Here is a 13,782-nt window from a genome sequence, read left to right as displayed (position 1 = left end):
GTACCCCATTTTTAATAAAGGGAGGACTTTCACATAAAAATTTATTAAACAAAAGATCCGGTAAAAATTGAATTACACTTGTAAATCATATCTAAAAAATAGCAATGTTCGTAAACTGCAGAAGTACTAAATAGATAAAAACACCCGCATTTTTGTACTTCTGCAATTATTTTTCTTTGAGTGACGCTGAGACATAAAGCAACACCCCCTCCCCACGAATAAAAAACCATAATTATGTCAAAACTCCCCCACACAAATATATATTATCAACTAAATCAGTTACCCAGACAGGAAAACATAAGATCTTTCTCAAAAGAAAATCGAAGAAAAAAAAGTGAAAAAAAAAAACGCATAGGAATATATCTGATATAAATAAAAACCATTACTTTACCTTGTTTCTTTTTGAAAGTATTATGGAAACGATAATAAAATTCAGACAGTCAAGTGAATAGTTGAAAAATGATTTTAAAATCGTCTGTAGGAAATAAATTTTAACCTTTTGATAAACGTGCTCACACCTTACAATGAATCGACATTTATAGCCGAGACTTTAATAGAGAGCTAACGATTTAAACTATTTCGTCGAAAAATAAAATCATCTTTAGCCTAATTATTTTTTTATCAATATTTGTAACTTTTACATTTATAGAAAATAAATAATTAAAACAAATCATTTTATCACCATATCTCTCGATTTGGTTAAAAACTATATCCGTTCATAACCGGAAGTGAAATATCAGTGAAAATTACTTACAATGTGCCAGTTTAGCAAATAGTAAAAAATAACTTGAATTAAAATAATTTAAATAAATTAACTTTAAATAATGCTCTTAAATAGAACAATTACATCAATTACATTACTATAATCAGTAATTTTAATTGGGCGAATTATTTAAAAAGATTTTCTTTAATATAATATGCAAATTAGATTAGTTCTATTATGTACATTGCCTTCAATATAGTGTATATATATATATTGATCGTGATGCTATTTATTTATATAGAAAATCTTATAGTAAATAAAATTTATATAGATAACCGTTTTCAGCAGGAAGTTTTGTATATATTAATCAAATTGTGAACAAGCAAACAAACAAACAGACAGGATTACGGATTTATATATATAATATATATATATATTTATAGATAAATAGATATATATATATATATATATGTGACCTTACACGACCTTAAACCTCTGATCGCGGCCCAGTTATGATCTTAACCCTGGGTCGATGCCCAATTATGACTAATCTAGTCACCGGGTAATTATGTCGACTGGGCAACCAGGTCTGCCAACCGTTGGTACGTCGCGTCACCCAGTGAGTCCTCGTCAAGGCGTTGGAGGACTCTTCTCGGTTGCACGGTCCTCAAGGCCTGTTCTTCTTGATCGTCTAGTTGGTCGTCCTGTTGACTGGGTGTTCGTTGACGGGAACGGGGTTACAAGTGGCAAGTAAAAAAATAAAGTTGCATGGAACAACAGCACATCAGCAAACAAACTCCGGAGGTTGGTTGATATATAATGTATTTAGGAAATTCATAAATGATTATCTACAGACGTATGTACAATTGAAGATTAAATGGAAGCAAGCAATTAGATTTGTGAATGAGCTTCTTGTTGTTGAAATACTCGGTCGGAGTCGCGGACCGTTGTAATTATCGTTAAGGTGTTCTGGCTGGTCTCTTCCTAGGTCCTCTGAATTCTATTAAGTTGCAAATTGAGCTCTCTGGCGACCAGCAAGGGGGAGAGAGAAGTTGGGTGGCTGGGTTCCTTGGCCGAGACCTTTGTCTCTGTCTTCTCTCTTCTATCTCTGATTAAATCGAGTTTTACAGATCTTATATAGTAAAACCCTTGAATAATGACAACGCCTACGTTCGTCTTCGACCAATCAAATTGATTGATAACAATCCACCTGATTCCTTCTCATTGGTCAATTTGGCCTGTGGCAGGTATTATTTTTCCGCCCTCAATTTCCAAAATCAGATTGACTCCTCCCCAACTTGCCTGACCCCGCCTTCTCGATAATGGTTTTTTCCATATTATCAACTGATAATCAGAGGAAATATTATTTTTTTTGCTTGTAATAGATCACCAGCTTTCATCTATTTAAAAATATCCGTTTGATCTTCTTTCCCCTTTGAATTATTTGTTTTGTAAAAACATCCGTGTGATTTTTAAGAGAAATATTCTTTACATGTCAGAATTCCCCTTAGCGCCCAAAACAATTTGCCAAAAGACATTTTTAGATAAGTCATATTGAAAAACAATTCATGTCGAACCTTGGGCTGACGTCATTAATTCTGTTATCAGGCCCGATCTGTTTCGTGTGTGTGTTTCTTAGATCAAAAACGATCCGACATTTCACCTGTCAAACAACACATTTCAAGCCGACCGACATGTCAAATCTGTTTCGGAATATTTTGTGTTTAGTTCAAACGCGAGCGTATTTTGGTTAAAAAATGTTTTAAGTAATCTTTCGCTTTGAAGTTTAGCATGCGATTTCTATTTTTTATCCCCCGACCGTATGGTATCTCAACAAGATTTTGACACATAAAAATATTAACTAAAAAAAAAATTTTTTTTTTTTTTCTGTAATCGGTGTTCACCCGGGATTGAATATTACATTCAACACAAAAAAACGTCACATCGACCCTACTGATCTGATGTGGGCCCTCTTTGGTGTTACATATATATAGATATAGATAGATATATATAGATATATATAGATATAGATAGATAGATAGATATAGATATATATAGATATAGATAGATATAGATAGATATAGATATAGATAGATAGATATAGATATAGATAGATATAGATATAGATAGATATAGATAGATAGATATAGATAGATAGATATAGATATAGATAGATAGATAGATATATAGATATAGATAGATATAGATAGATAGATAGATAGATAGATATATATAGATATATTACTAAAAAAATATTGTGAAATTATATATAAAAAAAGACATCGTGAAAGTTGAACTTAAAAAAAACAAAATAACATGCGATTAAGATTCGATTGTTTTATTTTTGCTTTTTTTTTACCATAAGAAAACTTTAACAAAATTGAAAGTACACTTTTTTTTCCTTTTTTTGTACAGAAGTTTTTATATGCAAAAATATGAATCTTTTTTCTTAAAGAAATTGTTTGATGAAATACAGAAAAGTTTTCCCCAGATTTGATGTTTAGTTGCACAAATATCCTCAAACCAGGTAATCACTATAAGGGACTCTTAAAAGTCAACATCGGTATCGAGCAGAAGGTTTTTTTTTTTTTACATGTTTTATAGGTGGGTAAAATATAATCACATAATTACTGAAAATGTGATCATTTGATTAAAATTTAATTTAGATTAACCACGTTGCTTAACACATTTAAAAAAATAATGCAAGATGAAGTATTGCAATGATTAAATGTTTTATTTTAAAATTTAACATTAAAAACATTGAACAATAAAATTACAATTTTGGGTACTTATATATTTTTTTGTTACTGTGCTGAAATAAGTTTATTTTGAAAACCATTCTTAACATGGGGAGTATGCTTTGTAACTATTCTGTACTAACACCTTACAGTTTAAAAAAAAGATATCTTGAAACTTTAATTTAACTGGAAAAAAGCTATTTAAAAATAGCATGGTATCAAAAACGCATAAGCACCAAATTTTGGTTTAATTTTACAGTAGATGGCAGATGCTACCGTGCTATTTTTATAGGGTTTTTTTTTTTTTTTTCAGTTTAAATTCAAGTTTCACAATATCCTTTTTTCTTTTTTTTTTAAATTGTAAGGTGGAAGCACAGAATAGTTATAAAACACTCTCAGCTCCTTATTAAGAATGGTTTTCAAAATAATAATGTTAGTATTTCAGCAGCACGACACTAAAAATAAGATAAAAGTGACTGAAATAAAAGACTTTTACGACATCGTTTCATAAGTGTTACATATTATGATCTCGATGGCATATAAAAAGTTATAAGAAATAGTAAACCCCCCCCCCCGGAGAATCCCGACGAAAAAAGCCTTTGGCGGACATACACAAAAATGCACACACACACTAACACACATTTTCGCTGTTTTATATATATATATATATATATATATATATATGACTAGCCTAGTGTTACCCGGATGTTTGTAGGTGTAAAAAAAAAAAAAAAGTGGTAGTAGGCAGGCAGGCCGTGACGCGAAGGCAGTAAAGTGAAAGAAAACCTGACGTCTGCTCTCTACTCAAAGACGCGACCAGAAGTCTAAAGCGTTCAAATATAACAGTCAATCAAAAAGATGACTTGCAGAAATGATGTTCGTTTTAAACCGCCCATGCAGGTTGTTTTTAATTTGGGAGAGAAGCAGCTCCCCTAAAAAAAGGGGACACTCTGGCAAGGGTTTCCCTGCATTTACCAAGGACCAATTACAGAACAGATACTATCTGGGCGAAGACCGAGAGTTGTCAGTTGTGTTCGGTCAGTTTCACTTTATTTATATGAAAAAGACAAACAAACACTTGAAACAAAGGAACTTTTTAAAACTCTATCAAAAAAAAAAAAAAAGATAGAGACAATGTCCATTTGCAAATCTGAGATATTTTGATCTAGGAAGTATAAGAAAACTTCTTCCAGAATCTAACTGATGTCAGAACCCCGACGCAAAAAGCCTTTCGTGGACATACACAAATGTTCACACCCATTTTTCCTTCCATATATTAGACTAGCGAGGGGTACCCGGCGTTGCCCGGGTGTTTGGAGGTGTGTGTGGTTTTGGGTAAATCAAAACTCCAGGGGGGCACTTAAAATAAAAAAAAGTTTTGGTAGGCAAGTATGAGGATCGAACCCGAACCCTTGAGGCAAAGTTGGAAATTAAATTGTGAAAAACAAAAACGTGCAACGTTAACCATTGCGCCACCGCGACATACTGACAGAAGCACGTTTGAATTTATTTAATTACTTAAATTGGCAGGTGCACGTTTTAACGACTTAATGAGGTCAACTTTTGACTGCGGGGTAGCATTTCATTTAGTGCGGGAATGCATTCCCCCCCCCACAAGACGTTGGGAGTAGGAGGAAACATTATAGGAAAAGGCCTAACCTACATGCGGTGAGCAAAACCTGTTGGATATTTATATTCCCAAAGTCGAGCAAATTAAATAGACAGGCGAGCTCCGTTGTTAACTCGAGATATTACGATTTACATGTGATATAAAAAGCTTTAAAAAGTTGTTAGGCGACCGACCGCTTCTCTGAAAAAGGCCTTTCTTGGACATACGCAAAAAGCGAACATACATGATCGCTTTTATATGTATAGACTAGCGGAGGAGGTACCCCGCGTTGCCCGGGTGTTTAGAGGTGTGTGTGCTTTTGGGTAAATCAAAACAAAAGAATAATCGTTGCCCGGGTGTTTGTGCCGGGGGGGGGGGGTAAAAAATTTTGGTAGGAAAGATGGAACCCGAAGCCTTGAGGCGAAGTTAGAAAATAAGTGTGAAAAAAAAACATGTAACGTTAACCGCTCAGCCAGCAAGAAATAGTAACGGAAACATGTTTGAATTTATTTAGGTATTAAGGAAATTGTCAGATGCCTGCACTTAATGACTTAATGAGGTCAACTTTCACTGCGGGGCAGTTTTTTATTTACTGCGGGGAAGATTTTTTTGTATTTTTTTTTTTGTTTCCCCAAGATGTTGAGGGGGGACCAGCTCCCCATAAAAGGGGATTGTCCAAATTGAATAGCAATTGTCTGATATAAGGAGAAATTCTGCATTGATCAAAACTGATTGCTTTTGGAAATTCCCGGCGATTTGAATTAGTTTCGCTTTTATACGAAAAAGCCGAATCAACACGTGGCGATCCAAAAATGTGGAATATTTAGCTTTTCAAAATCGAGCAAATTAAATAGACAGGCGACCCCCGTTGTTAATGATATTACGATTTAGACGTGATATAAAAAGTTTTAAGAAGGAGCAAGCCAACCGATCGCTTCCTGGTAAAAAGCCTTTTGCAGACATACACAAAAAGCAAACATACACACACACACATACACACACACACATGCACACACACACACATTTTCACTTTTATATTTATAGACTAGCCTGGGTGCCTGGCGTTGCTTGGGTGTTTGGAGGTGTGTGTTGAGCAAAAAAAAAAACAGTAGTAAGCAGGCAGGCAGGCTTGAACCCGTATCGCGAAGGAGGAAAAGAATTTGAAAAAAAGTGACGTCTTTGTCATTGCGTCCATTGCCAAACCCAAAGTGGCAAAGATTTAAATAAGTTGGGGGTGAAGGAATTAATGTTTACAGCCAATTTTTTTATATTTGTCGTCCGAAGGGTTGAGTTTCAAAACTATACCAATCTCGTGAAAATCCGTAGCCTCTGTCGAAAGTTTTAAACAGGGCCATTCCATGTCACATGTGCTACAGTTCAGAATCGGAGGGTTTTTCAGCAATAAAATTTATTTAAAATCGTCCTTATAATACTTTACTCTCTTTTTTTTTGTCTTGTTTAGTCTTAAGACATTACTCTTTCATGTAGTACATAAAAAAACCCATACCTATGACCAATTTTTTATATTAGTCTTGTTTCTGGTGTTACATTCAGACAAGAACGATATTTTAAACAATGTATAAACTCTGTGAATTGTGCCTTTATTTTTTTATAAAAATGTGTTTTTCTAAATTTTTATGGAGTCTTCTAATTATCACAATCTTTTAGTAAATTTTTATTCATCGAACCCCTGAGAATTAAGGCATTTGTTGTCATGTGTGTTACACTTAGCGTTACGTGTGTTACCCTTGCAAAATCTCATTGATTTCCAAAGTTCCATGAAGTTGGAAAATACTCAAATTTGGCAACCAATCAGAATAAAGTATTTTCTTAATGTTAGTTTTTGTCCTAAGCAAATTGGTCATTTGGTTTGAACCATACCGTCCCTTAAAGTTCAGGCTTTATAGCATAAAGAATTTTCAAACATACACAGGTTAATGTAATAACCTTTGTTTTCATGTATGTAAAATATATTAAGTAGTTTTTTGGAAAACTTTTTGAATGCACACACATAAGAATTTTGGAGTAGAAATGTTTGCGGACAGTGTTCATCTTTCAAGCAGCAGCAAGCACCAATAATCCACATTAGTAGATTATTCGTGCTTGCTTAGTGTAAAAATCGACAAGGCCAGCTTAGTTTTCCATATGTTTGAAAAAGAAAATTGTTTTTTCGAAAGAAAAATTAAATATTTTAATTATTTATTTTTTCTTCAATAATTTTTAACATTTAGACAAGGACCTATTTAAAATAAAAGCATTTCATATCAACAAAGCTGAAAACTACTGGTTACCAAATGCTGCTGCTGTTTGAAATAATAGGCAAATAAACCAATTTATTTCTTTTGTTATAAAATTTGAAATGAATTGGTTAAGTACTTTTTACGCAAGTGTGCTCTACCGTCATGTAAATTCATATTAAAGTATCTGTTTACAAAATGATTTACAGCAATGAATTACACATTTTTTAATTTTTATTTTTAATTATTTACAAGTGTATGATTATAAAAAGAAAATGTATATTGGCCTTTTGAATGAAGTTTCTATCTTGATTTATTTTTGTACTAGAAAGTCTCAACTTTTTGATGTTCTAACATTTGAATGAAAAGTCACATGTTTTGTTCAAATTTTATGGTTATATATATTCAGTAATGTCTTATTTTAGCATGGAATTTTTTTTTTTTTTTTTTTTTTTTTTAGATGTTCAATTAGAACAAAAGAATTGAATAGAAAATTTATTTCCTAATGAAGTTTTATCAATTATAGATACTAATATAGAAGTATCAGTAATGAAGTATTCCAGAAAAGGCCAATGGTACTGGCCAGAAAAAGCTGATATAATTGCATACCGGCCTGAGAATGTGATTGGAAAACAGAGTCCACCAATGGTAGATATTGGAAGAAATCAGGATGTGCTTTATTATTTTCAACCTAAAATTTCTCAATGAATAAATCTTTTATAGCATTGTATGAATATGTTATTTATTTTTTCTAAATCCATTGATTATGAAGATTTTGAAGTGATATTTTGGCATGTAACACACGGGACGTCACATGTGTTACACAAATTCAAAGTGTTCTTTCAAGAAGAAAAAAAAATAGCTAGATTTTTTTAAATTTATTTATTTATTTTTTTGCTATTCTTTTGTTTGCAGTAATATACTAGCTTATAACCAGAAAAAAATTTTCCTCGGGGGTTTTATTGAAGAATGAGAAAAAAAAAGTCGATTCAGCATTGTGGACACGAGCTAACTTTATGAAAATTTAATGTAAAAACTCAGGGTCTCAATTATTTTGAAATCTATATATGTCTCAATCATAAAAAGTATAATTAAACATAATTCTATGTTATTTATTAATAAAAAATGAATGCCTGAAAAATAGGCAATTCTTTCATTTTCTGGCTTCAATAAATAGCTGCATAGACAACACAAAAAAGATCAGAATTGATTTTTTTTTTCTTTTTTTTTTTTCTTTTTTTTTTTTTTTTGTAGTTGTCTTCCAGAAAAAAAACATAACACTGTTAAAAAATATTCTCTGATTTTTTTACCAGTTTCCATGGAATGAGCCAACAGAGAAACAAACATACATTTAAACAGACAGGTGAGATTTATAGAAGATGGTTAGAATTAGCCAGCTTTTGATCTGTTTTGTCAGAAACAGTTTTAATTTTTGCAAAGCATTTTTTTCAATTAAATTCAATAAAAACAGGTTGTAGATTTTGGGGGATACTGTAGTGAGTTTTATTCTTCTAATAGTTTGGCTATGGTCTTTCTTTGGAAAACAGTATGCAATGCTTGATAGGATCTGATTGATAAAGTTAATTTCAAAATTGAGCACCTCGCAATCAATGTCATCTGTCAGCCAGACGTCGGCAGAAATGTTATTCTTAGTATAATTAGTATCTCATTTATTTACCAATATAGTAACCTCATTGTTAAAATATTTGATTATGAAAAATAATTTAAATTTACTTTAATATTCTAGTTCTTTCTGCTTTTGCTTTTTTTTCTAGTCCTTATTGCTGCTATCATATTTGGTTCGAAATGGGTCTGAAAGAGTTGTGACTAGTTCACGAGAACATCTTTATGATCTACGCACCCTTGAAACATATACATACACAGATGAAGCTGGAAAAGATCAGGGATTAAATGGTGAGTTGATATTCTATTTGGGTCTCATGATCACTTTTAGAATGATTTACTTTGAATTTCTGGAAAAAATCTGATTATACAAAATAACTTACATATTTACGAAGAAAAAAATTAAATTTTGTTAATATCCAAAAGTTGAAATTTAGGAGAATTTCACTTATATTTAACCATTTTCACACACTAAACTGATTGGTTTGTGATATATAATATCACTACTAACTTTTTAAATAAATGCTTATTATAAAGCTTTAACTTACATTTTAACATTAAAAATAAAACCAAAATCAAACATAGAATGATATTTATTGATATTTTGAAGCTTGAATGTTATATGGAATGTCATTGTTGAAATTTGAAATACATTAAAATTGTAACTAAGTCCAAATGTTGACTTGATCTATGCAGTATCTATGGAGCAAAGGTAATCTAAAATACTACTTTCTAGCTTTGGTTTGGGTTATAAATTTAATTATAACTCTTGATTACTTGACTTAATCACAAGATTACTAAAAATAGTTTGTCAGAACTAATTACTTGAATACTCATTCACATTTGTTTATTTGGATAAAGGTGCCTTGCCTGCATTTAACAGTGGGAGACGTCTTGCATATATTTGAGTAGTTGCAATGACCTTTCAGATGAGTTTTTATCTCCACTTTTACACTAAAGTTAACTTTTTTATATTGCAGCTGATATTTTAGTATTTAGAATACTTTAACTTACAATAGCAACACATTTTTAATGATCTTTACAGAGCCACCATGTATGAATAGCTATTATGCTTGTGTTTCATTCTATTGCAATGTTGGCAATCCTTTGCTACAAAGTTTCACAAAGGTTTCTTATTTGTCTTTATTGAGGTTGTTTAGTTTGTTTTCTTGATATTCCAAAAAGTTGATTGTGATAGATTTCCTTTCCTGCCAGGCTTTTTTTTTTTTTTTTTCAGTTGAGTATATTTGGTGTTGAGTGAAGCAATGCATACCATTTTGTCTCCATGATGAAATAACCTACAATTTCTGTAAAGTCTGTAATAGCATGATGAACAATGAGCAATTCCTCCTCTATCCAACTACCATGAAGTCGCTTTCATAGCAACAGATAATGTGGTTTGCCCAGAACTCCGTTTTAGACTTTGCAAACTAGCCCAACCTCCATTTTCAACTGCAAACAAACCAAATGCACTAGATGATCTGATCATCCTGACTATCATAAAAACCCTTGACATATCCAAAGTATGTGAACCAGAGCTTATTCCTCATTATAAAGAAAAAAAAGAAAAAAAAAAAGTCTCCCATGAAATTGAACATTTCCCAAATTATATTTGCATATTATCTGAACTCAAAAACATGCGGCTTTTTTTTTCCTTCTCCTAAAGTATGCATTACTTCTAGCTAAAGTTAATACAAAACCCTAAAGGTATTACTTCTTAACCAGCTTTTTAAACGAGTTAAAAATAACCAGACTTTTTCAATTTGATAAAAGTTCCATTATAGCATATTTATTATGGGGTGGAGCTGGAACTGTTTAACATCCCAACTCGACCTAGATAAAGGCAAAAAGTATCCATGCATTAACATGGGAGGGGAGACTATCTTCAAGTACTGTTGCGGGGAGGCCTGAAGGTGGTTAGCCAACTGACCGTGCAACTAAATATATATCAGACACAAGGACAAGGAATGAAACAACAGGACAAAGAAGAAATGACAAACTCTGGTGGTTTAGTTTAAAGACGAAGATTCGCCTTTTATTTAAACAAACGAAAGGGTGGCAAATGCAAATTTGTTCACTGGGCGATGCTGGTCCGGGATCCGTCGCCGGTGTATTCGGTAAGGGGGATGCTTGTCGGTTCGCCGTAAGCTGGAATGACGTCGGAGGAATCGGCGTGGTAACTGATGCGGGTGATTGTTTGACTTGGGTCCGACTGAGATGTTACTGATACGTTAGCCTCAGGCTATGAGAGGAACGGACGGACAATTGGCAACACTGAGTTTTCAGCATCCACTAGGTACGGACGGGCGCTCGGATCGGACTGACACTGAAGGAAGAAGTCAGTGTATGAGAGGTACAGACGAACGAATTAGCAAACACTGAGGGTTCAGTGTTCATCAAGTACGGACGGACGCTCGGATCGGACTGACACTGAAGGAAGAAGTCAGTGTATGAGAGGTACAGACGAACGAATTAGCAACACTGAGGGTTCAGTGTTCATCAAGTACGGACGGACGCTCGGATCGGACTGACACTGAAGGAAGAAGTCAGTGTATGAGAGGTACGGACGGCGAATTGGCAACACTGAGGGTTCAGTGTTCATCAGGTACGGACAGGCGCTCAGATCGGACGGACACTGAGTACGGTGTCAGTGTATGAGAGGTACGGACGGCGAATTGGCAACACTGAGGGTTCAGTGTTCATCAAGTACGGACGGACGCTCGGATCGGACTGACACTGAAGGAAGAAGTCAGTGTATGAAAGGTACAGACGAACGAATTAGCAACACTGAGGGTTCAGTGTTCATCAAGCACGGACGGACGCTCGGATCGGACTGACACTGAAGGAAGAAGTCAGTGTATGAGAGGTACAGACGAACGAATTAGCAACACTGAGGGTTCAGTGTTCATCAAGTACGGACGGACGCTCGGATCGGACTGACACTGAAGGAAGAAGTCAGTGTATGAAAGGTACAGACGACATGGAGGAGCCACTGTAGTGGTAGTGGACTTCTACGGCGTGGAGACCGGAGCCACTGTAGTGGTAGTGGACTGGACTGCTACAGTGGTGAGACTGGAGTCACAGTGATTGCGCGAGCGTCGAACGGTTAGGGAACCGTGAGCAAGTGCGGAGCTTTGCATGAGAACCAAGCCAACGAGCGGCGAAAATATCGCCGAAAATATTCAGAGGGCTGCTAGATACCGGGGACGGGCAGGAAATTGTTTCTATTTATAAACAACAGTTAATATTAATTCCCGGATGTGTTCTTTACGAGCAGTCGATGCTGAAGGATTTCGTTGTTTGTATTTCAAAGTTTTTTTCAGGAAATTAAAGTTTGTTGTTTTTGTTATTGTTGTAGAAAAGATGTTTTTTTTAAATTTCTTTTCTACAACGGAGCCCTGAAATCACGTGACAGCCGCCGACATTGCTGCTGCTGATGATTTTGGTAGAGTCTATTAATTGCTGTTCGTTTGTAATGCTGTCGTTGTTGTTGTTGTTGTTTACTTGCTACTGCTGATTTTGGTAGAGTCTATTAATTGCTGGTCGTTTGTAATGCCGTCGTTGTTGTTGTTGTTGTTTACTTGCTACTGCTGATTTTGGTAGAGTCTATTAATTGCTGGTCGTTTGTAATGCCGTCGTTGTTGTTGTTGTTGTTTACTTGCTACTGCTGATTTTTGGTAGAGTCTATTAATTGCTGGTCGTTTGTAATGCCGTCGTTGTTGTTGTTGTTGTTTGTTAGCGGCCAAGCCGCGACAAGGCCCCCTCCCTGGATAATTGATCGTTATCAATTAAAGTAAATGTACGATTTGTATTTTTCTGGGAAGGTGACTTTCCTTCCTACACGGGTTTTTCTTGGTGGGATGGTGTGTGCTTCATGATCCGCTGCTGGCTCTGGTGGAGCAGGTTGTACCCGGATGCTTTCTGGTGCAGATGGGGGATCTCTATGGATTGAGCTGCGTTCAGGCTCGTGTATGGATTTCTCTAGTCGAGCAGGTTTTACTCTATCGATCGAGACGGTGTCTGTTCGATTTCCTCGCTCGATGGTGAGGTGCTTGTCCGAGCGTTTCTGGACTCTAAAGGGACCCTGGTATGTCGGTGTCAGGGGCTTCTTGACCGCGTCATTACGGATGAAAATAAATTCGCAATCCCGGAGCTGTTGTGGAACGTGGGTGTTTGGTGTGGGTTGCCTTGGCTGTGAGTACTTTAACTGGGCCATTTTATGGCGTAGTTCTTGGGTGAAAGAGTTTGTAGCAGTGAGGTCAAGCTTCGTATCATCGAAAAATTGACCGGGCAAGGAGAGTGGTGTGCCAAATACTATTTCCGCTGGTGAACATTCCAAATCCTCTTTGAGAGAGTTCCGGATAGATAGGAGTATTAGGGGGAGTTCATCCACCCAGTTGTTAGTGGGGTGTTTCGTAGATAGAGAAACTTTGAGTGTTCGATGAAATCGTTCGACGAGACCGTTGGCGCATGGGTGATAGGCGGTGGTTTTTATATGTTTAACGCCGAGCATCTGCGTAAATCCTTGGAAAAGTGAGGATTGGAACTGCGCACCTCGGTCTGTGGTAATGATACCGGGTACGCCGAAGATGGCTATCCATTCTCGCAGTACTGTCTTTGCTACAGTGTTAGCAGAGGTGTCACTGATGGGTACTGCTACTGGCCACCTGGAGAATCGGTCGACTATGGTGAGGAGGTATTGAAAGTCCTGGCACATCGGGAGGGGTCCGACGATGTCGACATGAATATGGCTAAATCGTGCGTCAGGGTTGTTGAATGTGCCTGGTGGAGATTTCGTGTGTCGTTGGACTTTGCATTTCTGACACTCAAGGCAAGTCGCTACCCAGTTCCGGACATCGAAGTTCATGTTAG

General features: G+C 35.4%; 1 protein-coding gene across 7 annotated transcripts in view; it reads left to right on the top strand.

The window, feature by feature from the left end:
• LOC145283792 (clathrin interactor 1-like) overlaps positions 1–13,782 on the top strand; it is a 546,043-nt gene that overhangs the window by 157,582 nt on the left and 374,679 nt on the right. For all 7 annotated transcript variants that reach the window (XM_080132873.1, XM_080132871.1, XM_080132868.1 and 4 more), the window contains exon 3: positions 9,063–9,201. In XM_080132873.1, coding sequence (XP_079988999.1) covers positions 9,063–9,201 — 139 coding nt within the window. The remainder of the gene's footprint in view (positions 1–9,062; positions 9,202–13,782) is intronic.

The sequence above is a fragment of the Euprymna scolopes genome, chromosome 8, assembly GCF_053919585.1.
Source record: "Euprymna scolopes isolate OS-2025 chromosome 8, ASM5391958v1, whole genome shotgun sequence".
In the NCBI taxonomy this organism is placed as follows: Eukaryota; Metazoa; Mollusca; class Cephalopoda; order Sepiida; family Sepiolidae; genus Euprymna; species Euprymna scolopes.
This window is presented reverse-complemented; position numbering and strand designations above follow the sequence as displayed.